This window comes from Daphnia carinata, chromosome 1 (genome assembly GCF_022539665.2).
Source record: "Daphnia carinata strain CSIRO-1 chromosome 1, CSIRO_AGI_Dcar_HiC_V3, whole genome shotgun sequence".
NCBI lineage: Eukaryota > Metazoa > Arthropoda > Branchiopoda > Diplostraca > Daphniidae > Daphnia > Daphnia carinata.
In genome coordinates, this window is record NC_081331.1 from 4869638 (window position 1) to 4895304 (window position 25667).

General features: G+C 40.1%; 9 protein-coding genes across 10 annotated transcripts; 2 read left to right on the forward strand and 7 right to left on the reverse strand.

The window, feature by feature from the left end:
* Positions 1 to 509: 509 nt before the first annotated feature.
* On the reverse strand, positions 510 to 2868 carry LOC130692346 (mucin-2-like). Its single transcript, XM_057515449.1, has 9 exons — positions 2756 to 2868; positions 2635 to 2696; positions 2443 to 2547; positions 2259 to 2328; positions 2139 to 2183; positions 2010 to 2062; positions 1873 to 1945; positions 892 to 1772; positions 510 to 819 (listed from the first exon to the last, which is right to left on the reverse strand). Exons 1-9 carry the CDS (start codon positions 2805 to 2807, stop codon positions 730 to 732), a joined length of 1431 nt encoding a protein of 476 aa, XP_057371432.1. The 5' UTR covers positions 2808 to 2868; the 3' UTR covers positions 510 to 729.
* Positions 2869 to 3547: 679 nt separating this feature from the next.
* LOC130692359 (probable endochitinase) lies at positions 3548 to 5738 on the reverse strand. Its single transcript, XM_057515463.2, has 12 exons — positions 5590 to 5738; positions 5398 to 5444; positions 5077 to 5320; positions 4895 to 5010; positions 4751 to 4826; positions 4512 to 4675; positions 4354 to 4426; positions 4244 to 4291; positions 4053 to 4177; positions 3856 to 3928; positions 3765 to 3795; positions 3548 to 3680 (listed from the first exon to the last, which is right to left on the reverse strand). Exons 1-11 carry the CDS (start codon positions 5636 to 5638, stop codon positions 3776 to 3778), a joined length of 1035 nt encoding a protein of 344 aa, XP_057371446.1. The 5' UTR covers positions 5639 to 5738; the 3' UTR covers positions 3548 to 3680; positions 3765 to 3775.
* A 935-nt stretch (positions 5739 to 6673) lies between these two features.
* Positions 6674 to 9109, reverse strand: LOC130692354 (integumentary mucin C.1-like). The gene is made up of 9 exons (XM_057515457.1): positions 8970 to 9109; positions 8819 to 8883; positions 8502 to 8745; positions 8261 to 8436; positions 8094 to 8172; positions 7664 to 7755; positions 7504 to 7579; positions 7055 to 7392; positions 6674 to 6953 (listed from the first exon to the last, which is right to left on the reverse strand). The coding sequence occupies exons 1-9, from the start codon at positions 9019 to 9021 to the stop codon at positions 6861 to 6863; spliced, it is 1215 nt and encodes a 404-aa protein (XP_057371440.1). The 5' UTR covers positions 9022 to 9109; the 3' UTR covers positions 6674 to 6860.
* Positions 9110 to 9426: 317 nt separating this feature from the next.
* On the reverse strand, positions 9427 to 12325 carry LOC130692345 (salivary glue protein Sgs-3-like). The gene is made up of 11 exons (XM_057515448.2): positions 12194 to 12325; positions 12032 to 12096; positions 11691 to 11940; positions 11451 to 11620; positions 11305 to 11374; positions 11121 to 11171; positions 10990 to 11042; positions 10844 to 10916; positions 10141 to 10763; positions 10018 to 10057; positions 9427 to 9916 (listed from the first exon to the last, which is right to left on the reverse strand). The coding sequence occupies exons 1-11, from the start codon at positions 12234 to 12236 to the stop codon at positions 9840 to 9842; spliced, it is 1515 nt and encodes a 504-aa protein (XP_057371431.1). The 5' UTR covers positions 12237 to 12325; the 3' UTR covers positions 9427 to 9839.
* A 666-nt stretch (positions 12326 to 12991) lies between these two features.
* On the forward strand, positions 12992 to 14726 carry LOC130692362 (geranylgeranyl transferase type-2 subunit alpha-like). Its single transcript, XM_057515467.2, has 8 exons — positions 12992 to 13124; positions 13180 to 13290; positions 13386 to 13510; positions 13571 to 13755; positions 13811 to 14008; positions 14067 to 14252; positions 14318 to 14446; positions 14526 to 14726. Exons 1-8 carry the CDS (start codon positions 13122 to 13124, stop codon positions 14573 to 14575), a joined length of 987 nt encoding a protein of 328 aa, XP_057371450.1. The 5' UTR covers positions 12992 to 13121; the 3' UTR covers positions 14576 to 14726.
* Positions 14727 to 14747: 21 nt separating this feature from the next.
* Positions 14748 to 17797, reverse strand: LOC130692332 (bromodomain-containing protein 7-like). Of its 2 annotated transcripts, none has more exons than XM_057515423.2 (8): positions 17607 to 17797; positions 17255 to 17520; positions 16743 to 17189; positions 16270 to 16668; positions 16032 to 16197; positions 15441 to 15944; positions 15211 to 15381; positions 14748 to 15117 (listed from the first exon to the last, which is right to left on the reverse strand). In XM_057515423.2, the coding sequence occupies exons 1-8, from the start codon at positions 17671 to 17673 to the stop codon at positions 14873 to 14875; spliced, it is 2265 nt and encodes a 754-aa protein (XP_057371406.1). In that variant the 5' UTR covers positions 17674 to 17797; the 3' UTR covers positions 14748 to 14872. The 2 variants fall into 2 exon arrangements, with proteins under 2 accessions (XP_057371406.1, XP_057371405.1); XM_057515422.2 differs by having other exon boundaries at positions 17601 to 17797.
* A 242-nt stretch (positions 17798 to 18039) lies between these two features.
* Positions 18040 to 18655, forward strand: LOC130692380 (NEDD8). The gene is made up of 4 exons (XM_057515490.1): positions 18040 to 18181; positions 18249 to 18266; positions 18327 to 18439; positions 18505 to 18655. The coding sequence occupies exons 1-4, from the start codon at positions 18164 to 18166 to the stop codon at positions 18587 to 18589; spliced, it is 234 nt and encodes a 77-aa protein (XP_057371473.1). The 5' UTR covers positions 18040 to 18163; the 3' UTR covers positions 18590 to 18655.
* LOC130692374 (adenine phosphoribosyltransferase-like) lies at positions 18523 to 19470 on the reverse strand. The gene is made up of 3 exons (XM_057515481.2): positions 19308 to 19470; positions 18994 to 19234; positions 18523 to 18911 (listed from the first exon to the last, which is right to left on the reverse strand). The coding sequence occupies exons 1-3, from the start codon at positions 19397 to 19399 to the stop codon at positions 18696 to 18698; spliced, it is 549 nt and encodes a 182-aa protein (XP_057371464.1). The 5' UTR covers positions 19400 to 19470; the 3' UTR covers positions 18523 to 18695.
* A 928-nt stretch (positions 19471 to 20398) lies between these two features.
* LOC130692343 (uncharacterized) lies at positions 20399 to 23766 on the reverse strand. Its single transcript, XM_057515442.2, has 10 exons — positions 23486 to 23766; positions 22642 to 22876; positions 22189 to 22560; positions 22065 to 22106; positions 21872 to 21987; positions 21552 to 21807; positions 21422 to 21472; positions 20875 to 21358; positions 20686 to 20813; positions 20399 to 20607 (listed from the first exon to the last, which is right to left on the reverse strand). Exons 2-10 carry the CDS (start codon positions 22787 to 22789, stop codon positions 20594 to 20596), a joined length of 1611 nt encoding a protein of 536 aa, XP_057371425.1. The 5' UTR covers positions 22790 to 22876; positions 23486 to 23766; the 3' UTR covers positions 20399 to 20593.
* Between the last annotated feature and the right edge of the window lie 1901 nt (positions 23767 to 25667).

Consider the following 25667-nt stretch of genomic DNA (forward strand, 5'->3'; position numbering starts at 1 on the left):
CATTTAGCAAAATTCATTGACGTTTGCAAATTCAGGGGATTATTAATATTAGAAATTCTTTCGGGAACCGTCTCGACGGGCGTTTAATATTTCCCAATAAAAACATTAAAATTATAGTATCAATGACATCCTTGTGCAATATCAGTTTTACGAATGATTCACGATTGCCGTCATTCCCGATAAAGAGGCAGTACCGACGCGTGTTTAGCTAAACTTCAAGTTACCTTAAGATCAGATAGGTCTTATGTAGGTGTGCTAAACGGCATTTATGTTAACTTGCCTCATTAGTCTGGTGAGGTAAACCTATTGCCTTAAAACAATTTATTGTAGGTTGGGCCAAACTTTATATCGATACGATATTGCTTACGTCAAAACTTTGTACCAGGCTCTTGATAAGCATTATCTAGTTATCGATGGTCGTTGAAGAAATCTGGAATTTGATGAAAGCTCGCAATCAAATCAACGTATTCGCTGTCACAAAGAAATGCTACGCAAACAATTTGAGGCGATTCTTTTTGTTTGTATATTTCCTGATGAATAACAGGACTGGACATGTGACGATCGTATCATTATGGGCAATCAAACAACACGTTGGTTGTTAGATTCATTTAGTAGATATCATAAAGGGATATTTGTTTTTATATAGAAGAGAAAAGCGAAATAAACTGCTAAGTAATGAATTCGAACAACAACTACGGGGTTCTGATACGCTAGTTCACGCGGTAAAGGCTACAGCGCGCAAGCCTCGCATCCAGGCACGTTGGAAGGATTTTGGCAATACTCGACGGCTGGGTTAAAGACTTGGCCTTCTGGACACACCTTAGAAAAGCAAAAGGAAAATATCAATGACTCAACTCCCGAAAACTGATATTTTAATGAATAAATACTTACTGCAACTATATAGACGCCACCCCCACATACGTAATACAGAGAGCAGTTTCCTGGATAAGGATAGTTTCCAGTGTGCGAACAGGCAAATTCAACTGGAGGAGCAGCTGTTGGTGGAGTTGGTGGTGTAGTTGGTGGCGTTGTTGGTGGTGTACTTGGAGATGTGTTTGGCGGTGTTGTTGACGGTGTAGATGACCGCGTAGTTGATGGAGTAGTTTGGAGTGAAGTTGATGGGGCACTTGATCGTGTAGTTGATGGAGTAGTTGGTGGTGTACTTGGTGGTGTAGTTGTTGTTGTGCTTGGCAGTGTAGTTGACAGTGTAGATGACCGCGCAGTTGATGCAGTGGTTGGCGCAAAAGTTGATGGAGCAGTTGATTGTGTAGTTGATGGAGTAGTTAGTGGAGTAGTAGGTGGTGTAGTTGAAGGTGTAGCTGATGCTGTAGTTGGAGGTATAGTTGGACTTGTTGTAGGAATAGTCGTTGTCGATGATGCAGTCGGTTGGGTCGCCGTGGGAATCGTGTTGGTTGTAGTTTGGACTGCAGTTGAAGTTGAGGCTGAACTTATCGATGGAGTTGTTGGTGCCGTTGTTCGTGTAGTTGCTGCTATAGTTGACACCGTTGTTGAAATGGACGTTGCTGTTGAAGTCGTTGACTCCGTTGATAATGGAATTGTCGAAGATACTGTCGTGGAAGACGTCTTTGGAGTTGTGGTTTGGTCTGTGGGTGAAGTTGGATTGAGGGTCGTGTTTGGAACTGAAGTTTTGGCCGTTGTGGGAGCTGTTGTCGTAGAGGTGCTGGCGGTTGTCGCTGGTGCTGTTGCTGTAGATGTTGTTGGAACAGTGACGGTGCTTGGAGTAGTTGCAGCTGTTGTTGTTGATAAAGTCTCTATCGAACAAACGGGATAAACGGTGTAACGAGCAACCCGTCCAGGTAGACAACGTAACTGGACTTTGTTCTAGTTGTTTGTAGCCATTCTTGTACTTACCTGTACACGACGCGTCCTCTACTGCCACGCATCGCAAAGCTACAGGATCAAAGGCGTAGCCGGCTGGACAATACTTTCGGAATACATTTCAAAAGTTTATTTGCATTAGTAGACAATAGATTTTATAATGTGCTTACCCGAACGTAAGACTCCCCAGCACTGCACACGTAGTACAAATTCGTACAGGCACCTAGCACCGCCACGTAAATTAGAATTGTTTTCCTTAATACATTAGAGTCTACATTGAAGTGCTTTCACTGCCTTACCTGGGTATGGAAATAATCCGTCTGAAGAGCAGTCCAGCTTCTGATCTATATTCCAATTTGCAAAGTAACATGTTAGTCGATATGTTAATCAAAAGGTAAAAATGAGGTTAGAAATCGTACTGCATGAAGCCTGAGCGTAAGGTGTGCAAACAGAAGTGACAGGATCGAAGACATTGCCTGCTGGACACGTCTATATTTGTCAGGCGGATGCGTAGGCAAATATCACGTGAATAAAATACCGAATTAAACAGAAAGTTGGAATCAATTAGTAAATCTTTCAACTGTTCTAGAGGTCCCAGAATACCTGAGGGTAAGCTATTCCTTCTCGACATTGGTAGTAGTTTGCAACGCACTGTTGAGGAGATGCGTAGTTACCATCAGCTCCGGGACAAGTAAAATCCCTTTCTTGCTATGCAATCAAAAAAAATTTAATATTTAAATGTCATCAGACATACTAAACTGAGCTACATTTTACATTGTAGAAGGGTTTACTTACAGCTGTTTCGGCCACTTCCCATTTCTCCTTGGAAATTCTATCAGTCACAGCGCACAGACCCCCTAGGACAAAATGAAGCATTTCCGTAAGTCGTCGGCGAAGAGAAACTACATGAAATTACCTTGAACGCAACAAATAATTAACGCAAGGGACACTAGCGAATAAACTCCCATTGAGGAATGATTCTAGCTTGCACGAAGGTTAAACGATGGCAATTGTTGTAGTAAAATAAACAAACTGTCCAGCTAAGCCGTGTAACACAAGATTTTGTATGCCTGTGAAATATGGTCAGCAATAGGTTCCGGCCCACTCAATAAGCTTTCATATGGTTGTAGCCTTAATCGGCAGGCATGTCACCGTAATTGCTTCACGCAATTTCCTTTTCTTTTTAAAAGATAGGTATTACAATTGCCAACAGCAAAATACTTTTATAACTTACCACATTAACCTATTTACTTAACAAAGTGGTACGTTTGGCATTCGTTGTATTCTATAAGACATTCATACCTGAGATACTTATTGCCACATAAGTCGTCATCAAATCCATTAGCAGAAGGCAGCTGCCACTTGAAATTTCCTGTCAAAATTTGTTTATCTTTAAAGGTATAGGGCTGTTTATCGATGACGGACCGAAAGTCCAAATTGTGTGACTACAATTGCGGCATATTTGTTGTCATTCAAGTAAGGTCGCGGGAATTGATTCGGGGTAACTCCCTTGTACCTTTTTTTCCCGACCAGTCACAAGTCTAATATGTTTGTCCAAGCTTCACAATGGAACAACACGTCAAACTGTTTATCTCGAGCTCAATTCAAACATGGAAATTTCCAAAGACATGTTTGTCCGTTGGATATATAGGGACACTCTTCTGAGCTGCCAACGTCGTGAATATTTGCAAAGAAACAACGACCCCAATTACACGAGGCCTTTTTTATTTATTGATAAAAGAGGCAATTCATTTATTCATTATTTCATTTTAGTTGAAAAAAAAAAGCATTGGAGCGTGATCGTTTCATTCTTGATTAGCGTTTGACCTTCCCAGTGACGTCTATAGTTTAGAGGCCGAAAAATAAGTGAAATTGTTTTAGTAATAACTAAAGAATTATATCGAATAGAAGAACGAAAATTTCACCTTCTAAAGCCTTAGGTGAAATTGGGACAAGCTGAAAGAGGAAAGAAATAATAAATGTGTAAGAAATGGAAGAAATGAATGATAGACTTACGGGTGCAACCAGCAGTTTCGAGGGGCACACAAGTCCTTGTTGGTGCGTCAAAAATGTACCCTTGCTGGCATTCCTGCACATCAAATTAAATTGTAAATTTAGGCTGGCACCAAAAAGAGATTGTTCTATCATAGATATCGACCACGACGTTTTTTTTAAATAATTGTTGGCATTAAAACAAAACCGGTGTCACGTACCTGCGGGTACGCCACTCCAACGTAGCACGTATAATATTTTGCCGAACATGCACCGGGGTAGATGGGAAGGAAATCAGTTTCGTTATTCGGGCAAACAAAGTCGGATGGTGCCACAGTAGTTACATCTTGACAAAGCAAACGTATTCATTAACCTATTGCATAAAATTGCTGTCCGTTCGGGAGTTTCTTACCGCAGTTGTTAACGGTGGTAGTTGGTGTCGCCATCGTCGTTGTTGAATCTTTGAGAAAAATACGTGAATCGAAGACGAAAATCAATCAAAAATTGAAATGCATATATTACCGAAGCAATCCGTTTCTTCGGGACGTCTACATTTTGATTCTGCCTCAACGAAAATCCAACCGTTTGGACATTCCTTTAAAACGACGGACACAAATTTGCGTTTGAAATCAATTGTTTGCAAATTCAGGAAAGCAGCATTAATATTTAAATCGTTTTACTTGGAAATAGGCGACTCCATTAACGCAGGCGTAATACACAGTTTGACATGGTTCAAAAGCGTAGAATCCGTCAGCTTCGCATACGATGGGTGTCGGGGTAGTATGCGACTGAACTGTGGTTGTGATTGAGCTTCCAGTTGTTGTAGGAGATGACGACGTTGTCGCTACAATCGCGAAAAACAAATTGAAAAAGAAAAAAAATACAAGAAAGCGAAAATAAAAAGAAAAGGTGTCCCTACCTCCGCATGTTGGCACCTGGTCAGGCATAACGCAGTACAAGAGGTTAGGATCGAAAACGCTGCCATCTGGGCAAACCTGAACCGAGGGTTTCAAAAATGACCTTCAAATCATATTGACGGATCTATTTTTTTTTTATTATTTACCTGGGGATAAACGTCTCCCTCGACACACAAATAATATTGATCGCTGCACGCTGATACTGGATAGTATCCGTTATCCGGACAGGAGAATGGTGGACTCCTAGTTGTTGCCACGGTCGCTTAGCGGATAAAGCTTAAAGTTAATAAGCAAGTGAAAGGTTAAGTTTGATGAATAATCAACTCACTTTCACCGGGACGCAGTCTGTCGCCACAATCCGTATCGTACGGGAAGTTACAACCGGAATAGCGAAGGTCAAACAAGTAGTCTGAATAGCATTGCCAAAGGGTGGCAGGAGCTCCAGGATAACAAGTGTAGTACTGTTCGCATCTTTCAGGATGAGGAGCTATCGGAGTGTTGGGTGGGCATTGGAAAGTGGGGTCGGGTCCTATTTCAATATCCCCCTCACCTCGCGAATCGAATCTCAAGTTCTTTTGAAAACAGAAAAATGTCCTGAATTATTACGTATTTTAAAGGACATCGTGAATTTACAGAGAGATGAGTCTACCTTGCCATGGGTCAACACTCGGAAAGTTGCAGATGGACGAGGGAGAACTGTTATTGATTTAAACAGAAAAAAACCCATTTTGTTTTTTCAGTTAACTTCACAATAATTCAAGTTTATTTAACAGCGATAAGTAACGCTGGGAATACACTAAATACGGACCGCATACCTTTAAGAATTTATCATTTGGCTTACCTTGAAAAACGATGAAGAAAACAAACGCTACAGTTTTTATAGCTTTCATTTCCTTACAGCAATCAGAGAATTTTATAAACAATGGTTTGACACAAGCAGTAGTTTAGGTTATTTCCGACGGCTTTCGGTAGTCCACACTCAATCGTGACTGACACTCGTAACGCAAACGGGGAGGGGAATCGTTTTCGACTGTTTTATCGACATTATTATCTCTGCTACACAAAAAAATGCTACTGTGCACACGTCAAACCTCCATACTCAGCGTACACCGCTTGCAATATCAGTGTTTTTCTGTAATTTTAATTCAGTTGGCCTATACCTGGCTCATTGGAATTCAATGTCGACCTACTTATTTAATCTCCTAGACGATTCAACTAGTCCTGGATTTCAGTGGAAGAACACAGTTTCCTTGGATTTGCGATGCAAGGAGACAAAAATTCCAAAACCACGGAACACAAGAAATATTTGACTCCGAAAAATGAAAATGACTTGGTCGTATAGAAGCTCAATCAATTTAAAAAAGATAAACCGGAATTCCATTGAAATAATTTACGTGATCGGTGCTTGCTGTTTCAGCCAACACCTGTCCTGAGATAGGCCAAGCTCTGCATCATGGCATCAACTTGATTTGCACGACGAGAAAGAGATAATTTGTTTTTAGATGCACAACGTAGAAAGCGAACGCCAAAGCGTTTTCCGTGATTGGGAAGATGGACAAAACTGCTTGTGATCAATGGAATCAGTTTCGCGTTGGGCTTCAACCGTTGCTGCAATTACTACTGTCGCGAAATATAGGAAAGCCGTGCATTAAATTGGCTCAAGTTGTCATTATCGGCGGTTACATCTGTACGCAATCCCATCATTATCCGATGAAAAATTCGTTTGACCCCAAACGAATTAATAATCAAATTATTTCGTCATGTTTGTTGTCCGCGTCCCAGTATCAAATGGGAAGAAAAAAATACCCCTCAAAAATATCCTAATCGCCGAGTGAGAAACCTTTGAGACTTAAAAAATGTTCGATTATCTTTGACATTCAGCTGTTTGACACAATAAAAAGAAAGCGGCCAATCAAACTGCACAATGCGTTTACATAGTGTTTATTTTGTCATTTTGCCGTTGTCATAATAATGGATTTCGTTAATATTTCGTAGCTTAGAGTTTATTTTAAACTTAATTTTTTTTTTCAGTGTAGAAAAAAGGTTTTCAAAAGTTGGTCTTGGGGCTTCGTTTTTTCAATAGCCATCGTTTTTGCAACATTATCGAACCTTTTATATAAAAGCGGAAAAGAAAGATGTGCATCCCGAGCAATTCTGCGTGCATAGCTGCGATGAAGCTTCAAAGCATCCATTTTCGGGGCAGTTCTATCAAAGAAGACAAGTTATTTAAACGGAATGATCCACTTCAAACTTATGGAGAAACGTATAACTCTGAATTGATTTTTTCCAAAGTAAAGAAAACTTACTGAAGGAAAGGCAATTCCGGAAATGCAAACGTAATATTTATGGCAATCCGTCGGATCGGGATATTTGCCATCTCTACCAGGGCAGATAAACTCCCCGCTTGCAGTTGTTGTTGACGGCGTTGTGGTTGACGTTGTAGTAGAAGTAGTTGTTGTTGTTGTTGGAGTAGTAGTGGTAGTAGTAGGGGTAGTAGTAGTAGTGGTAGGGGTAGGGGTAGTAGTAGTAGTGGTAGGGGTAGGGGTAGTAGTAGTGGTGGTAGGGGTAGGGGTAGTAGTAGTGGTGGTAGGGGTAGGGGTAGTAGTAGTAGAGGTTGTTGTGGGAGTTGTTGTGCTAGTCGAACCTGCATTTGAGATTCACAACAAAACAGCCATTGAATCATCTCAAATTTTGTATCCTATATGTTATAGTCTTTGCGCTTCCATTCATTGAGTCCGTTAAAACAATATCCTACCTTTCGAACAAGACGCCTGGTCGGCCGTGGAGCAGATGAGGCGTTCCGGATCAAATATGCCGTTGTTAGGGCAAAGCTTTTGAATAAATGTTATATTAGAAAAATCAAAAGTGACATGAAAAAACGTCTTTAAAGAAATACACAAAAAATAGCAACTCACCGATTCGTAAGCTACGCCAGAGGCACAAATAAAGTAGACACCTGTACATTGGCCTTCGACAGGAAAGAACCCATCCTCCACACACGTAAACGCTAAAACGCAAAATGTTTTATTTAAATTTTTTTCTTCCCAAAAAAACAATTTTTTCTCTAGGGGATAAGTTTTGGACAATTCTATTCAAATTAGGAAGGAGAGAGGGGTTACAAAACAAGGTTTAGTAAGGTTGCATCTCTAATGAGAAAAAAAGGGGGTGGAATAGGAATTTGCTTATGAATATTGAAATGAGCTGAAAACAAAAACAACGCCCGCTTTAGGTGGCCACAAAATTCGTCCCATGGGATTTGGATGGAATTATTTTTCAGAGTAGAAATTTTAAAAATGGGGGGGGGGGAGAGAAAAGGTATACAAAAGTTAATAAGTTAAGACTCACCCGGTTCCTGACAAGATACTTCGTTTGGTGGTTCGCACGTAAACGTGACCGGATCGAATAAATCATCGCGTGGGCAAAGCTTTAGTTCAATAAACATGACGTGTCCAATTAATTATTATACATATTTTTTCTTTAAATAATTAATATACAATAATCTGATAACTTGCCATAACGTAAGCTACTCCTTGGACGCAGGCGTAATAATGTCGATAGCATCCGTCGGAATCAATAGGATAAAAACCTCCGTCGCTGGGACAAGTAAACGCCGGAGCGTTCGGTTCAGGAACGGGTGGTCGAGTCGTTGTTATGGGAGTCGTTGTTGTGGAAGTCGTCGTTGATGCGGCTAAAACAATCACATTTAACAAAATGATAGAATAATATCAAATTGTGTCTTAACTTTAAACTTACTCTGACCCGGACGCAGTCTGTTGCCACAATCCGTATCATAAGGGTAATTGCAACCGGAATAGCGGAGGTCAAACAAGTAGTCTGAATAGCATTGCCAAAGAGTGACAGGAGCCCCAGGATAACAGGTATAGTACAGTTCACATCTTTCAGGATGAGGAGCTACGGGAGTGTTGGGTGGGCATTGGAAAGTCGGATCAGGACCAATTTCAATGTCACCTGCACCTCGGAAGTTTGGATCCCATTTCTTTTTATTCGAAAAAAAAAAACACAAAAATATGAGACACTTAGTTTGCCACACTTGTAAGAATTTTGTTTACCTTGCTCAAAAAGGCCGGCACCTTTGAGACTGTCGCGCTGGACACGTTGTCCGGTTGGCAAAAAGCTATCACAAGATTTGTTTGAATCAACGCGTTGTAGAGATAAAAATACTTACCAACTTGATTTTTTTAAAACTTGATTAATGCTTGCCTAATAACAAGAATCCAAAGAGAAGCGACGGAAATTTCTTCATGACAAACATCTGTGCGCACGTCGTAACACAGAAAAACGTTAAATGCCAATAACGAACTCACAGCTGATCTTTAAGTGCTTATCACGGAATTTTAAGCGATAACGGCATGCCTCTGAGCCCATCAGAAAAAAAACCATTCGGTTATCGACGACAATGATGATTGTCAAATAATACTTCGTCATTTTGTTGTTCAACGAATGACAGGCAAGTCGCTCTAATCCTAAATGAATTCAGCTTTGGGCTTTTAGTTCGGCTGCCAACCCTAAGGGTCATTGAATACGCGCAATGCCTCAACCGGCCACGGTCCTGCTTGATTGCATAAGTCGTAGCCCTGGAAGCATTTGCTATTCTGTACACAATGTAACACACAAAATGCCGAGCTGTTTAAAAAGAAATTGTGTCTTTGATATATGGTCGGTTTTCAGCATTGTACTTTTTGAGAACATAGGGATTGTAAATGTCAGGGTCAGCTTGTGTAACACAACATTTCCATCAGATTAAGTGCTTAAACAAGTGTTGACTGTGTGATAATGAGACATTACATTTTGACAACATCAGCCCCGATGATGCAAGCAAATGCAATTCTGTAAGCGCTTGGACCGTAAATCAGTCTAGAAGATTTGGGAGCTGTCAGCGGTCTAATGCTGAATAAATGTTGCAATATTTATGAGTGCAATGTGCTAGACAGAATGTATACAAGTAATTCTTTCATTCTACTACCAGGATATAATATTTTTAGATTAATAGATTTTTAAGTGGTTAAAATGGGTCATCGTTGAAGCTTGAAATCTGCTTCTCCTGGTGTTATGCAACAGCGAAGTGATGATTTAGATGTTCCTTTTCAAGGACTTGAAAGCCATCCGCATTGTTTGACAACCCGCTACGTTATAACTCCAATCACAGGCTATGAGAAAATATTGAATAATAAAAGGAAAATTCATTAATAAAAGTATTTTGCGGAAATAAGTGACGGCAAAGACAATCTGTCTTGATGATTGCACTTACTCTGGATGGCCGGATTGTAAACAGTGGGCATGGAACAGTCCTTGAGGATAATAGGAAAATTAATACTGGTTTATAGCTGAATTTAATCAGATGCGATGGCAAAGTGATTTCGGAAACTCTTACCATAAGATACGCGTAATAGTTGGAGCACATATAATACTGCGTACTACATGCAACACCTGGAACGGGGAAATAGCCATGCGACGTCGGGCAGGTGAATGGTCCCACAGTTGTCGTGCGGATTGTTGTTGACGTTGTAGTCGGCGTCGTTGTTGTGGGTTTCGTTGTTGTGGGTGTTGTAGTAGGTCGTGTCGTCGTTGTTGTTGGGGTCGTCGTTGTTGGTGTTGTAGTAGTTCGTGTCGTCGTTGTTGTCGGGGTCGTCGTAGTTGGCGTCGTTGTTGTTGGGGTCGTCGTTGTTGGTGTCGTTGTTGTTGGGGTCGTCGTAGTTGGCGTCGTTGTTGTAGGGGTCGTCGTTGTTGGTGTCGTTGTTGTTGGTGTCGTTGTTGGGGTCGTCGTTGTTGGTGTCGTCGTTGTTGTCGGGGTCGTCGTAGTTGGCGTCGTTGTTGTTTGGGTCGTCGTTGTTGGTGTCGTTGTTGTTGGGGTCGTAATTGTGGGTGTCGTTGTCGTCGATCTTGTGGTTGTGGTTGTCGACATTGAATGCGTTGGTGTCATTGTCGTTGTAGTGGGCTTTGTAGTCGGCGTTGTTGGAGTGGTCATACCAGGCATTGCTGTCGTGCTGTTGGAAGCTGAAAAGGAAAAGCATGACATATAGATTGTATTCCCGAATTTCAAAAGAGCGACGCATGGCTGCGATTAGGATTGTTACCTGTGCAAGTAGCATTTGCTGCCGGCACGCAGTTTTTCGTTACAGGATCAAAAATCGTAGTTCCAGGACAATTCTGAATATAGCGTGATATCAATTATAACCATATTGATCTTTAATATACCAATTAACTTGTCCTATTATGTTACCTGTACGTACGACACATTCCCGACACAAGCATAGTACGAGTTGCTGCAGGCACCTTTGGGGTTACATTTTCGGGTTAATTTCACAAGAATACATACAATATTGTTCATGAAAAAGAAAATATAAAATTTACCTGGAATTGGGTAAAAACCATCAGCCGTAGGGCAGGTGAAAACAGGTGTCGCTGAAAAGCAAACAAATAAAACATCAGTCCACTGGTTGCTAGTCAATTTATCAATAAAACAGTTCCTTAATGCTTCAGGCTAATCGAATGGAAATTTGACAGAAAAAAGGGAATAGCTAATCTTATGACTTACTGCAACTGGCATTTGTAGGCGATGTACAGATTCTTGTTACGGGATCGAAAATGTTACCATTTGGACAAGTCTGTCAAAGTTCCATCAAGGAGACGCTTGATTAAAAATGATATCAAATTTGGCTATTGCTTTAGGTCGTAATATACCGATACGTATGGAGATCCGCTGACGCACACATAATAGTCTCCTGTGCATTTGTTGGGAATGGCAAAGAATCCGTCGGGTGTAGGGCAGTTGAAAGTCGGTTGGTTCGATGGTACAGTATTGCACGGTGGAGTGGTTGTGGGTATCAGGGTTGGAACGGTCGTCTGCACACCTTTCGTCATATTTTTCAAAGGTATAAATCAATAGCGTACTATATGGAACAACATGAAATTAAAACTCACTCGTAGCAGGACGCTTTCGTGCTCCACAGTCGACCTCCATAGGATAATTGCAACCCGAGTAGTTAAGGTCAAACAAATAGTCTGAAAAGCATTGCCAAAGAGTGACAGGATATCCAGGATAGCAGGTGTAGTACAATTCACATCTTTCCGGATGAGGAGCAACGGGAGTGTTGGGTGGACAAATGAAGGTCGGATCGGGTCCTATTTCAATGTCGCCTGCCCCGCGTGAGTCGCCATACAGACGCAAGCCCTTTTTGAAATAGACATTCAAACAAATGGGAATAAAGCACGCACTTTGACGTCGTCATATTGTGGTAGGTTTATCTACATTTTTATTTTACCTTGCTAAGTAGTGGCGCCTGCCTTGCCCTGGCCGCTGCGATCACGGTCTCGGCTTGAAGAAGTGCTGTAACAATAAGATTGACAAAAAGATAGCATTAGCCAAGAATTTTCTCTTATGTTCTGTGTTTAGCTAAAGATGAGACTCAGCGTTGAGTGCTTGCCTAAGAGCGCGATTCCGATGAACAACGATGAAAAATACTTCATGACAAACGTCTGAGCTTTGCTTCTGTTGCAGTAAAATTGGATCTCCGATGAACTTGTTGTAAGGCTAATGAATGGGAATGCTCTACATTTCTCAGCTGCCAGTCACCTTTTATAGTTTTACTCTAGTTAAGCCAGTCCAGCTTTTTCGTTATCACTCTTTTATCTCTAAAGTCTTACATGCTTCATCCATTAGGCACACTTAAAGAGAACTGAATTGTCAAACGTCGATGTAATTTGCTTTCTCGAAAATCGATAGGTTGCCATAAACCGTTCAATTATCAATTCGTTTTGAGTAGGCGAAATTTAAATACGTCATTTCTATATTTTCTACGCATTTTTGAAGACGATTGCAAATTGATAATAAACAACCAATGGGAATTCCAAAAATGAAAACGGAAAAGTAGGAAGATTAGTTAGTCAGTCCCGGATGTTGATCTTTTGATCCTGTCTTTTGGTTTAAGCTTATTCGACAAGGGTGTGGAAAGATAGGATTAATCCTTGGACAAACATTTCTCAGTCCACGGAGTCTGGTGCAAACTGTGACTTGGTGTTGCAACGTGACATTGAAGCCGACAACTGCCTCAGGGTTAAGTAGGTTATAACATATGACACAACTGCTCGTACGGGCAGAATAATTATATGTTTTTAATTAAAAAAATTATTCTTTACTAGTTGCCATCACATTTTTGCTTAAAACATGTGTGGATCGACCGCTCCCGATTGCATATTTCCTTCTTTAGCCAAATTCATTTGAATGGCAACTGTTATTACGATTGCTAACTAGCAGAAGACAATCTGATTTTGAAAATTTACTTCCACTTCCTTGAAAGTAGAGATACAATTCTAGTCCGTTCTGAAAGTGGTGCCCTGCATAAAGAGACGAGAATGGTATGAATGACATCTCTTTCCTGTTTGTTAAATTAAAAAATTTTATAATTAATAGCATGGAAGACTTAAAGTACGTACAACTGCCGAACAGCAAGAAATTAAAGCCAAAGAAAGAGCCAAAAAGCTTGCCGTATACAAAGCAGCAATGGATCGAATTTTTTGCAAGGTATTTCTGCAGAAAATTTGCAAAGTATAACACATGTGTTATACTTTGCTTTCGTAACCACTAAGAAACTCATTGTATTCTGTTTTTATATTTAGAGAAAGTCAGGGGAACTAGATGATGAAATTCTTAAGATAACTGGCCAGGTTTTGACAGAAAACCCAGACATCTCCACACTTTGGAACATAAGGAAAGAAACAATTTTGAAAATCAAGGATACAATGTAAATGTTGATAATCTATAATTAAAGAATTTCATAGTTTTAATTCATGAAATTTTACAGGCCAGACCTTGTTGACAACTATGTTTCGAAAGAGCTATTATTAACTGAACAGTGTATTAGAGTGAATCCAAAGTCCTACAACTCTTGGTTCCATAGAAATTGGGTTCTTGATAAAGGCTCAAAAGTTGATTTCCAAGCTGAACTTGCACTATGTGACAAATGCCTGGAGCTAGATGAAAGGAATTGTATGTATTGTTAGTTCTAGTTGTTAATCTGTCTAAAAGTCTCCTTTGTCGGTAGTTCACTGCTGGGATTACAGACGAATAATTGTGCAGATGTCAAAAACACCATTGGAAAGTGAGCTTCAGTTTTCTACTGAGAAAATAACAACAAATTTTTCAAATTATTCTTCTTGGCATTATCGAAGTGAGTTGCTCCCGCGAATTTATCCGAGTTCAAATAGCGAGACGTTGTTGGATGATCAGAGGCTGGCTGAAGGTAAAATCAACTTGTACTTTTGCTAGCTTTAATTCAAAATGGTGAAATTGTACTATAGAATGCAACCTCATTCAAAATGCAATTTTCACGGATCCAAACGACCAAAGCGCATGGTTTTATCAACGTTGGCTTCTTTTCAGTAAAAAAGAGGGCAGTACCACTGAAAACTCTAGCTTCTTGTCCGTTTTGAACAATGAGTTGGAATCATGTCAGCAACTACGCGACTTGGAACCTAACAATAAATGTATTTTCCTATCATTATTATGTTCATTATCGTATCCTTACCCAAGACTCGTATGATGTTTTAAGGGGTAATCCTACAGGTTTGTGAGCTGCTGCGCCGCATAAACAGCGTGGAAAACGAAAAAGAGATTCTACAACTTGTGAGCCAGTTGACTAAAGTCGATCCGTTGCGTCGGGGATATTATGCTTATTTTGGTAAACTGATACATGCTTAAAAAATCAGAAGTCTCGAGAATTGGTATATCTTAATCATTGAAATTATATATCCCTTTAGGCTCGAAAATTGCAGAAGAGAATCAAAGGAAAACCATTCCGGAATCGTGAGTACTTATTTTTAATCACATCATCTAATTTACACGTGAACCACGATCCCCTAAGTTGTATCGGGGGACTTGAAATGTTGAGCTCCTGCCATCAATATGCGTTGGTTGACTTTAAAAAAATACAGTGGCGGAAATCGTGGGTGAACCGAAAAGTAACATTCGCAACTTCGGAGTTTCAGAATAAAGAATGTATTTTAATATTTACGATCAATACCGAAGCGGTTGTTTGTCGTCAGGGAAACGGAAGGGGCGAAAAAGTGAAGGACATGGCATGATCAATTTAGTGAGATGAACAAATTCATTGAAATATGTCTGGCATGCTCTCTGAAACACCATCTTCGCCAAGTAGTTTACTTAGCTCACTCTCAATATCTCGTTGATCGGGCTCCGTAGTCACTGGTGGGCGCGGTACTGTATTTGGTAACGCCATTGGAAACGGATCCAGAGATATGCCCATAGCTCTGCGTACACCTTCTACAGAGGCTACTGCCGAGGGTGTCGACTGCTTAGCCACGTAGGCGATGCCTTCCGTTATTTTCCCCACTGAAATTAAAACACCAAACAAGTAATAATAAGAATATTAACAAAATAGCTCCTACAATTCAACACTCTTACAGAACCCTAGTACACAATTACCTAATTGAAGCTCAAACTCCGATGGCGGCATAATATTGGAAAGATGTGGTGGTGGAGTTTTCGAAAGTCTCTCGCGCTGTGTTCGCTCAAGTGTGCTTATAAAAGATCCCGTTTCATCCAAACAGTTTTGGCTAGCTTCTCGTGCCCGCTGTTCGGCTTTAAGCTGCGCTTCTGCAAATGAAGGCTGATTCAGAGAAGTCCAAACGCATAAAGTAATTCCAGTATCTTACCGAATGAATCCAGGAAAGAAACGTCGATTCCAAGGTCTCCCAAAGACCGAAGTGCATTTAGATTGAATGCATCATCATTTGCCTGCTGACATTGAAGAAGCTGCTGTTGTTGTTGCTGAAGTTGTTCTTGTTCCAACTGTTGAAGAACTTGTTGTTGATGAATTCGCCTTTTCTCTTCCAAGATTCTTGCAACGGCAGAGTGTTCGCCGTGTGTCATCAAGTTGAGTAAGTCGTCGGCGATGTGTAGCGCGTAATCACAATCGCGCACAAAATCCAAAATACTTTCCGCATAAGGTACACCCGTTTCTTCACCGTAAGTCGAGAGAACGAGATCCGATTCTTCTTTGGAGAGATTAGCAAAGGTCGAATCGTACGATGGGGCATACGAACCGAAAGGACCATAATACAAAGGTTTTACAGTTTTTACTTGGTTTCGCCGATCTTCTCTGAAGCCCATTAATTGGCCTGTACCAGGTCCTGGTTGGACTTTGCCAGTTAATGCACCTAGAAAATAAGAAGGAAGGTGTTAAGCCACTAAACTGGCATTGCCACAATAGTCGGTGTTTTTTTTTTTTGTTTGTTTTTTTTTACCAAGAGTCACAGGAACTTCGGTAGTCCCAGGCTGAGTCCCTGGGTGGCAAGGGGTTAGGATGGCTAGCGACGTAGTGCCATCTTTTCTTTGCCGCAAAAAACCCATTTTCGCGTTTGGATGTTGATAGTTAAGTTTGTTGGCAGCAATTTGTGCTGCTTCATTGGCCTACAGAGTAATGAGAAAAACATTAGTCAGCTAAGGTTTATGGGAAAAATTATAAATAATTAAAACAGGTACCTGTTCTAAAATTTCATCTGGAGTCATGTCATCAGGCAAAGCATCAAAATGGTTTTTACTCGGCGATTCGCTCTTAAGGAAGCTATCTCGGGCTGTTTCCACAGCCGTCTCGCCCCCGGAAGAAAACCCGGTTTCCATTTCGTGATCGACTGATTCTACTCCTTCCGCCGATTGCTCTTGTCGTATGGCAAAGGCTCGGAATGATTCTTCTAGCGGTTCGAAGCCCAGATGAGTCACTGTTAATTCTCCATAGTTAGATATAGTGGGTACGTAAGGGCGCACTTTTTCAGCTGTTAGAGTTCGTAATCCCGTGTGGAGTAGTCTTTTGGCAGCCTTATAATACACGGTATCGGGCTGATTATAGGTCATTGCATTGTTGCACATCAACACAAAGTCGTCCTACGAGAAACAAAGTCGAGAAAAGAAGAATATAATCAAGGAACTTTATTAACAAATGAGGTGGAAATGCTTACCGTAAACTCCTGTAGCGTCTTGTATTGGTTATCTTCTATTTTTTGTTTCATAGTACTAAAATCCATTGGTTTGGTGATGATAGAAGAATAGTTGGGTGCAATACTGTCAGTAACTGGCCAGGCAAAAAATTGCCTGGGGTCTTTTTGTTCGAGGTTTGGCAGTAGAAGTTCAAGAAGTTTCTGCAGTGCCGGTTTTTCTTGACGTGGTCGAAGGCTGGTTCGAAGGGGCGCTGCACCGGGACTAGAATGTTGCACTCGTGCTGCTAATGAGGCCGACAGGTTTGATCCAGTTGCTGAATCTAAGGAGGCGGTGGAAATCTTCAGTATGGGCCTAGGAGAGAGTGGTCCACCTAGAGTAGGATTGGAAGGCTGAACAGTTATGACTTCATATCTTAAGGATTCATCCCCCTCGGCAGCAGATTCATCCTTGTCTTTACGTTTTTTATCCTGAAAGAAATGTTTAAAATTTACCATTTGCTAGAAGTTACTACCAACAAAAGTAAAGCCTGAACCTTGTGTTTATGCTTTTTCTTCTCCTTGTCTTTATCTTTATTTTTCTTTTTCTTTTTTTCCTTTTTTTTTTTGTGCTTTTCTTTCTCACTTCCACCAGGAAGAGAAAAGAGAGAAGACTGTCTAGAATCTTCTTCATGTCCATATGGAGCATGAACAGTTCCCTGACGATGAGATATTCCTGAAGAGCTTTCACCATGGTCCACTGGATCTGGGGTGGACGCACCTCCAACTTTCAGGATTAATCGCAACTGCGGACGATCAGTACCTACCGAATGCAATCAATGTTTTCATATTTGTTTATATTAGTATGATGGCAACACAAATAGAACCAAAAATTTAATTTACCCTGACCTCCTTGGGCACTTTCATACCTTCCCCAGCGGTCGGATTTGTGCTTTTTATGTTTTTTGCTCCCCATCGGTGTTTGTGAATTTGAACTTATGTCTAACCTAAATTAATCAAACTTTTCGTTAAAATGTTGGCGTCACAAATCAAGCCGACTCTGGTTTCGTTGTTGTTTCCTTTTTTCGTGTGGTATAGATACCACAATGCCACATTGTTTAGCAAACTAAATCAATCGAATAATTGTTAAACCATCCAACATTCTCGGCCGAAAAATAAAGAAAGTTACAATGCGAGAAACTATTTTTGCAAAATCTGTTTTCATCAACAATAGAGATTTCAAAGGAAAACTGATGAACAATTTATTGCTAAGCAATTTTATTTAAAATTCTGTTGTTATTAACACAGCGCAACGCTGTAATTTCGTTCTTGCAATAATCTCTACATGTCGGCAGAAAACTAAATTTTGCACTGAACCAACGAGCTGTCACACAAGTTATTGTGGAAAAATATTTTAATTAAAAATTGTTATCTTGTTACGATTTACTCGTCTTATTCAATTCAATATGCTGATCAAGGTTAAGGTACATTATAAAGATTGATAATTACACGTTGTGCAATGTCCAGTAATTCGTTATTACATTTTTACAGACGTTAACCGGAAAAGAGGTATTGTTAATTTGAAACATAATTTTTTTTAAAATAAAATAATTCGGCATTGAAATTTAGATTGAAATCGATATTGAGCCGACTGATAAAGTTGAACGTATTAAGGAACGTGTAGAAGAGAAGGAAGGGATTCCACCACCACAGCAGAGGCTTATCTTTTCAGGAAAACAAATGTAAAAACTTCTTTAAATTTTTTTGATAATAGAAACATGCTTAAAAGCACACTTTCTTCTACTAGGAATGACGAGAAAACTGCTGCTGATTATAAAGTCCAAGGAGGATCTGTATTACATTTGGTGTTGGCTCTGCGTGGTGGTTTATAACTGTTTTCCCCATCTCATTGTCATGTAATAACAAATTTAACAATGGAATACAAATCTGAAAAATAATATCTGATGCCATGGAATGCCTTTGGAATATATGTTTCAATCAGAAAGTAATCAAAGACTGAACAGGAGCATCCACATTTTTGGATCCATCCAGCTGGTCCAACTCTAAAAGAACTAAGCATCCAACTATGTTGGCATTTAGACCCTTGATGAGCTTGCAGGTTGCCCCTAAACTTCCTCCAGTAGCAATTAAGTCATCTATAATCAGTACCCGCTGTCCCTGATGGATACTGTCTTGCTGTATTTCTAATACATCCTGTAAAAAAACAAAACACATTGAAGATTAGGACACCTAAAATAAAAAGGGTAATGAACTTAAATAAGGAATCAAGACTTACACTCCTATATTCTAAAGTATATGCAATTTCTTTGCAGTTTCCTGGAAGGCGGCCCTTCTTACGAACTGGGACAAACCCAGCATTCAGCTTGAGAGCCAGTAAAGGTGCAAGTATAAATCCTCTTGATTCAAGACCCACAATAACATCCACATCAGTCCATTTAAGAAATTCAATCTTTGCCACCATAAGATCAAGAACATTCCTCAAGCATGCTGGATCTCTCAGAACAGAGAATATGTCTCTAACATGGTAATAATCAATGAAACAGAATTGTAACATTAAAATAGTATTCATGCTAACATGTAAGATTTTACCGAAACATAATCCCCTCTTTAGGAAAGTCTGGGTAACTCTTAATTTTCTTTTTCAAATCGGACAGCGTAGATTCGTAAAGCGTAGAATCCATCTTCAGATCAATAAAACTGATAATTTACACAGCCGTTGCAGTAGCAGACAGACACTTGTGGATTTTTCTTCGTTGCACGGTCACGTGACCGCTGAGTTCCGTACCATCCTAGTTAGACTTGAATTGGTTTTCGTTTTAGTAAAGCAACAGACAAAAATAAATTGCGGTAGACATTAAACAACTTTTTTAGGCATTACAAATCCCAGCTGTCTTTTTCTTTAAAATAAGGGAAACAAAACAGAGACTCCAATTTTTTCCGAATAAATGTCAACGTCTTATGGAACTGCAGGATCAGATTTCTCGTGCTATAAAAAAAAATAGGTCAATCGTAGTTTTCGACAAGCCTTTTTAGGCCAGAATTTTAGCATATATTTTAAGAGATTATTTTATTCGTTTGAATCGTTTCTCACTTATTTAAGAGTTAGTATATCTTTTTGAACTGAGAGCAGGAAAGTTCCGTGGATTAAACCTTGAGCTTCAGCACATTGTAGGGGAGCACGAGCTTGTCAGACATGTATAGGAAAATTCAATGGGATTGGATGTTTCAATCATGAAACAAGCGGCAGACAGGACAAAAGAGAAAAAATTGCACGGGTCGTGTTTGGATTAAACCCAATGAAAAAAAATGAAAATATTTTTACCGTCTTACTTGGTAAAAGATGTTTGTAATCTAACATTTTGCTGTTATCCTGTCTGTTTACACACAAAATGATTCATTCATCATGAATATTTTTCATCATTCAATTCATATTCACTCATCATGAAAAAGCAGTTTTTCCGCATGATGAGGGAAATAAGGTTGAGCAGGTGGCAAAATGCGCACCGGTCCAACCTGCGTTGTCCAAAATATATAGGGCACGTAGCTCACCTTGTCAATCTAACATTACGAATTTATAAGGAAAATCAAAAACTTTTTCAGCTGCTTATTATACGAATTATGTACTTCATGAAATTTTCAACATTCATCACCCTCCTGTGAGCACATTATAGTTATCAATTATAAGGTTGTAAGCTACAGGCGGCAACTACATGCATGAATCCGTTACGTACACCTTTCACTGCCACATAACAGTTTACATAAATATGGATAACAAGAATATGTAGGCTAGCAAAACATCCTTTTGCTCCGCTTTTGGTTCCGATACATAAAATTGGGAATAGCGATCACGATGCTGTATTGCGATAGTTCTCCAACTAATTCGTCGTTTCTTTGGATCAACAAGAACAAAAAGCTCGTAAGCATACAATCAATATGTTAATTCAAGAAAAATATGATTTGCATTTACCGCAACCCAGTTCGTCACTGTGGTCGAAACAGTTATAATCCCGATCGCAGCGTTTCGAGTTGTGAATGCAAAATCCATCGTGGCACCGCCATTCGATGTCGCTCAAACATTCCGACACTCCTTCACATCTAGTTAAGTTTAACGCAATCAATTAATCGTGAAAAATTAACAGCAATAAACAGTGTTTACCTGAAAGAGTTTGATCCAAGAGGAACGCAAGACTCGGTGTGAGCGCGACAAAATCCACCACATCCAGTCGGATCTTCCGGCTCGGGAGCCCAGCGGCAAACAGGGACGACTTCTTCAAGCCGGGCGACACACACTTCTCCTTGTCGGCATTCACCACAAAACTGATCGAACGTGGCAATAGATGTGTTGCTGAAACGGAAGTGGGTCACTTTCGTTGGACGGACGACGTTAAAACGAATCCGCGGTCGTGCCGTCCGAGTCGCACAATTGCACGGCCTGATCTCAACGTCTGCAGCCGAAACTGTTGAACCAGCAGTGCACGGTGCGATGACGTTATTCGTCAATTGGTTGTTCGACTCAACGGGCTCCTCCGGTCGTCTATCACGCAACAAACATCGGCGATTTCGTGATTGCTTCCGCGATGGATCGCAAAATGAACCTAGAGAACAGGAAGGTGTCCACTCCGTCCACGGTCCCCAACTCGCTGTGGACAGATTCAGTGTGAGGTAAATACGATGTAACATTCTGAGAAGTATGTGGTGCATACCTAAAACGTCGTGTGGTGGTACGTAGTTTTTTACGCTTGTAGCTACGAATTCTGAGGTTAAAACAAGTCTAGTTAACGCTCTTGGATTTCCGTTAAGAACAGTTATTACGATAAATGTTTTAAAAGGAACCTGCAAACTTGACGGTAGTCAAGTTAAGAGACCAATTATCATATTTTTTGCCATCGTGTTCCCCTTTTCGATGAAGATTGGTGGTGAAGGCATGAGCCATTTTCTCAGCTATCATCACATCCGCATGGTTTAAATGAATTTGAAATTGTATCCGAATCGATGGATTCTGCGATGTTGTGTTGGGGACTATTCCGAACATTGCGGATCGATTATACAACGAAGAGAGCATCGTAGATGATTGAAAAGCGCGATCCATCTAGAAAATTTCCCCAACCATTTCAAATTTTCATTAATACAAAGCAGAAAAATGATTCGCTTACTTTTTGCTGAAGTTCTTTTGCAAGATCATCGAAGATTGTCGGGACTGAACTTTCTTCGCTTAGTCCCGATGTCATTGTTTGATTATATATATGGAATTCTCCGTATATAACGTTGGCTATTGTACACGTTCTTATTAGATGACAGGCATAGCAAAACACAATTAAACGTCAGTATATACAGTTCGATAAATACCTGCTGGAGCTTGAGGAGGATGAAAGAGCGAACTTCCTTTCCCTAACGATATTTTTCATTTGACAATGGATCATATTATTGGAATACCATAAGTTATACACTCGCGTTAGCTTCCTCAGTTTACCTGTAAAGTATACGACAGTTGTGATGGCAAGCCCCAGAAACAGGATCGCCCAAATGCAAACGCACACCGCCAAAATTGATTTAGCAGCATGTGGGCAACTAGTGGAGAGGGTGACAGGGGACTTGTGATCAGTTTCACTCGTATTGCTGCTCCCTACGCTCTTCACGGAATTTTGACTCCAATATGGCACGGCAGATGTAAGATTGGTCGAGCCAATCGAGCCATCACGAACAGCCGCCAGCCGTGGGTGCATGTTCAAATGGGCGGAAGCAATTTCGTCAATGGAGCGTAGACTGGATCGAACGCTAGCAATGTACTCAGATGACGAAGGGTTGTTCAACAAAGGGTTATAGAAATTAAGGGCTGGCAGTTCTGGAAATATTGAATTCCGTAAATTCCTTTATGGCTATTTGCACACGTAATGATAGCAAGCGTTGTGGATGTTTTGCTAACCTGAAAGGGCAATAGCGAATCTTCGTTGATCGGGGGGCGACCGTTCAAAGCCGGAATAGGTTGGCGATTGTTCGCGTGACACATTTCTTGTTCGTGTCGGATATGTCACGAATCCGTAATCGTCTTTGGCCGAGCCGTCTGTATCCATCTGCCTCGATGCTGGGTCCCCGACAGACTCCACAACCGTTTCTGCATCAATCTGAATCAGTTCTCTTGAATTTTCGACGTTGCCCCTCTATAGAATTGTTGTTTAGAAAACAAAAAGCCGATCAAACTCCGGATGTGATGATGCGGTGACGGAATATTCCTTCCGGTCTGTGACGTTGACCGACCGACCACCAGTTTTCACTGAATGGGGGTGGGGCCATACGACCGGATATAAGAGGAACAGTTCGGTGATTGCACCGGAAACAACAAAAAATACTTAACTTTATACGTCTTTTTGTTCTTTCCCCTTTAATTTTGTAGTTCTATCTTAAACAAATGACTTCATCAACTGTAATCAGTTGAAAGTTGAAAGAGAAGTAAAGTTTTAGCATTGGAGGAATGATTGCTCAAAGACAATTGAAATCAGACTCTTCAATTGCTGACATAATCCCGGTTACTTTCAATAGTTTGATTTAGATGAAAAGCTTTTTTTTTTATGGCACAATCGTTTAGGTAGTTAAAGGAATTACTGGCATGTCCGCAAACTTCTTTATCTTCCGGATGACTAAAATAGCGAAACTATCGTTGCTTACTTAACAGTTTGGGAAATGGCAGAACGAATGATTAACAGAATGATTGGGGCTAGATTGATTGGGTAAATTTTTTGCCTAATGCAAATGTAATTTGATGTACTTACACCCAGTTTCTTGACGAAGATGGAAATCGATGACGAGGCCAACTTTTGATGTTACTCCAGTAGTACGAACGATCGACTAGTTACTTTGACTGCTGAAACGAAATGCCAACTAGAGTTGAATTTTCTCCCCGGAGGGGTGTCGGAAATTCTCAAATAGTCCCTGTTATTTCAGACACGTGCTTCTGAGTGCTGCCCACTTCCTCTGGTATACTTTGTTGATGGATATCACATATTACATGCAACATTTGCGTACGCGGATGATGGTTGACTGGAAGGCGCAAAAACGCTGATTGATGGTGAATCCCGTGAATTAGGACAGATTACCTTATATTTTGCTATTAAGTTTTTCAATCAAACATTACGATCGTAATAAGTCGTTCCCGAATTTGTTTTAGTGATCAACGCTTCGATTTCATTTTTGATGTCGATGCGGAAGCCGCTGGATCTAAATTCTAGGTGTTTGTATTTTGTGATTTTGGTTTGGGGTCCATGACCTGTTATAATGATGTAGAGCAACATACTTTAACACAAGTCTCGTCATTTTTGATTGTCAAGTAAAAACCTGTTGTGATAATGATTCTCCCGTTCGTTTTGCTAATGTCATAGGAAGCCAAAAATGTGAGGTCAATCAATTCATAGTATCGCTGAATAAAAAATGCCAAAAGGCAATCCTAAAGAATTACATTTTATAAATATGTATACATTTATTTAATTCGAAATTCAAACATTCAAGTACTTGTTCGTTAAACTTGGTTCCCGGAAGATGGCACGGAGTGGTAAACAGGTGACCTCACGATAGTACGCAGCAAAGTCCTTTTTTAAAAACCGGTATGTTTTATTTTGTTATCTTTTGCAGAACGATTGCCTGAAGCTCTTTACCTGATGTCGAGGACGCATTCAAGCACACCTGTAAAAAATTAAAGAATGGGAGACAAAAAAACATAACAATTTAGAACGACGCGCACGCATACTGAGAAAGCAACAGTGAAATGAGGAAGTAATGTCGAAAACACTCAAGGATTTCAAGATTTTGTGCATGAAGGTAATTTCTTATGCGTGATTTGACAGGTAAATATTATATGTACAACAGACACAAAAAAAAGCGCTGTTTGTGGCAGTCACTGCCGCTAACACCGCTCTAAGGAAATATAATGCAAGATGAATGATTCCGCCAAGGAACTTTCGAGAAATTGCGACCTCAGTATGCTCGCATTAAACATGAGCAAATTTTCAGCACGCAATAACACATATCTGATTACATACTACAAGTAAAAAAAAAATCCTTATCTTGTCCCATTAATCTGAATCAAGTTTCAATTCCTTTCTGCAAAATCGGATTAGAACTGTCGAGAAACATGAATAGTTTAGACCGTTATAGTTATGTTTTCCTTTACAGTTATTACTAAATTAAAAACCAAAATCTTTTAGAATTCTCACGAGCGAGAAAGCGGTTTTTAGGGGATCAGCAATATGGTGTTTGACTATGCAATTCCATCGAAATGTTCCTTAGATGTTATGACCGATTCAGTGAAGTAGGGCAGTCGCCATCTGTTCCTGTTTCCCATTTTCACGGCCTGTTTTTTACGACGTGAAGGCGACGCACCTGTGGTCAAGGTTAACCGCAATGTTCAGAGTATTCCACCCAACATCTTTCATCTCAGTAGATGAAACACTCCAAAGCTTTGCGGAAGCGATTGCGTAGAATTAGAAACATTCAAAGATTTTTGCCCTTGAACATGGACCCAGACAATTTCTTTTTTACTCAAAATCCACGTTTTGCGTGTTGGTAGCGCCCATTCGGGATTGGAATTACCTTGACCTATACTGAAAGTGTCATTTTGTGCTACGAAAATCTTTTATCTTCCTTCCTTATGTTGAAAATAGTTCAGTTTATTCTTGGCTGCAAAATCAACTATAGTCAAGCGGAAAAAATTGAATTACCAATGCGCATACAATTCATGGAACAACAAAAATTCACTCCGAGGCTCGATAACACGCGCGTGAATTTACACAGAAAATTCTAATTTAAATAAATCGTTCACCTCTTGTCATTAAATAGCTAACTTAAAGAATTAGGACTGAACCTAGAATCTTTTTTGTGATTGCTTCCCCTACACCCACTAGAATAATGATGCGAGATTGACACCCAAAACTTAAAGGTTACGTCACACTTTGTGTGGTG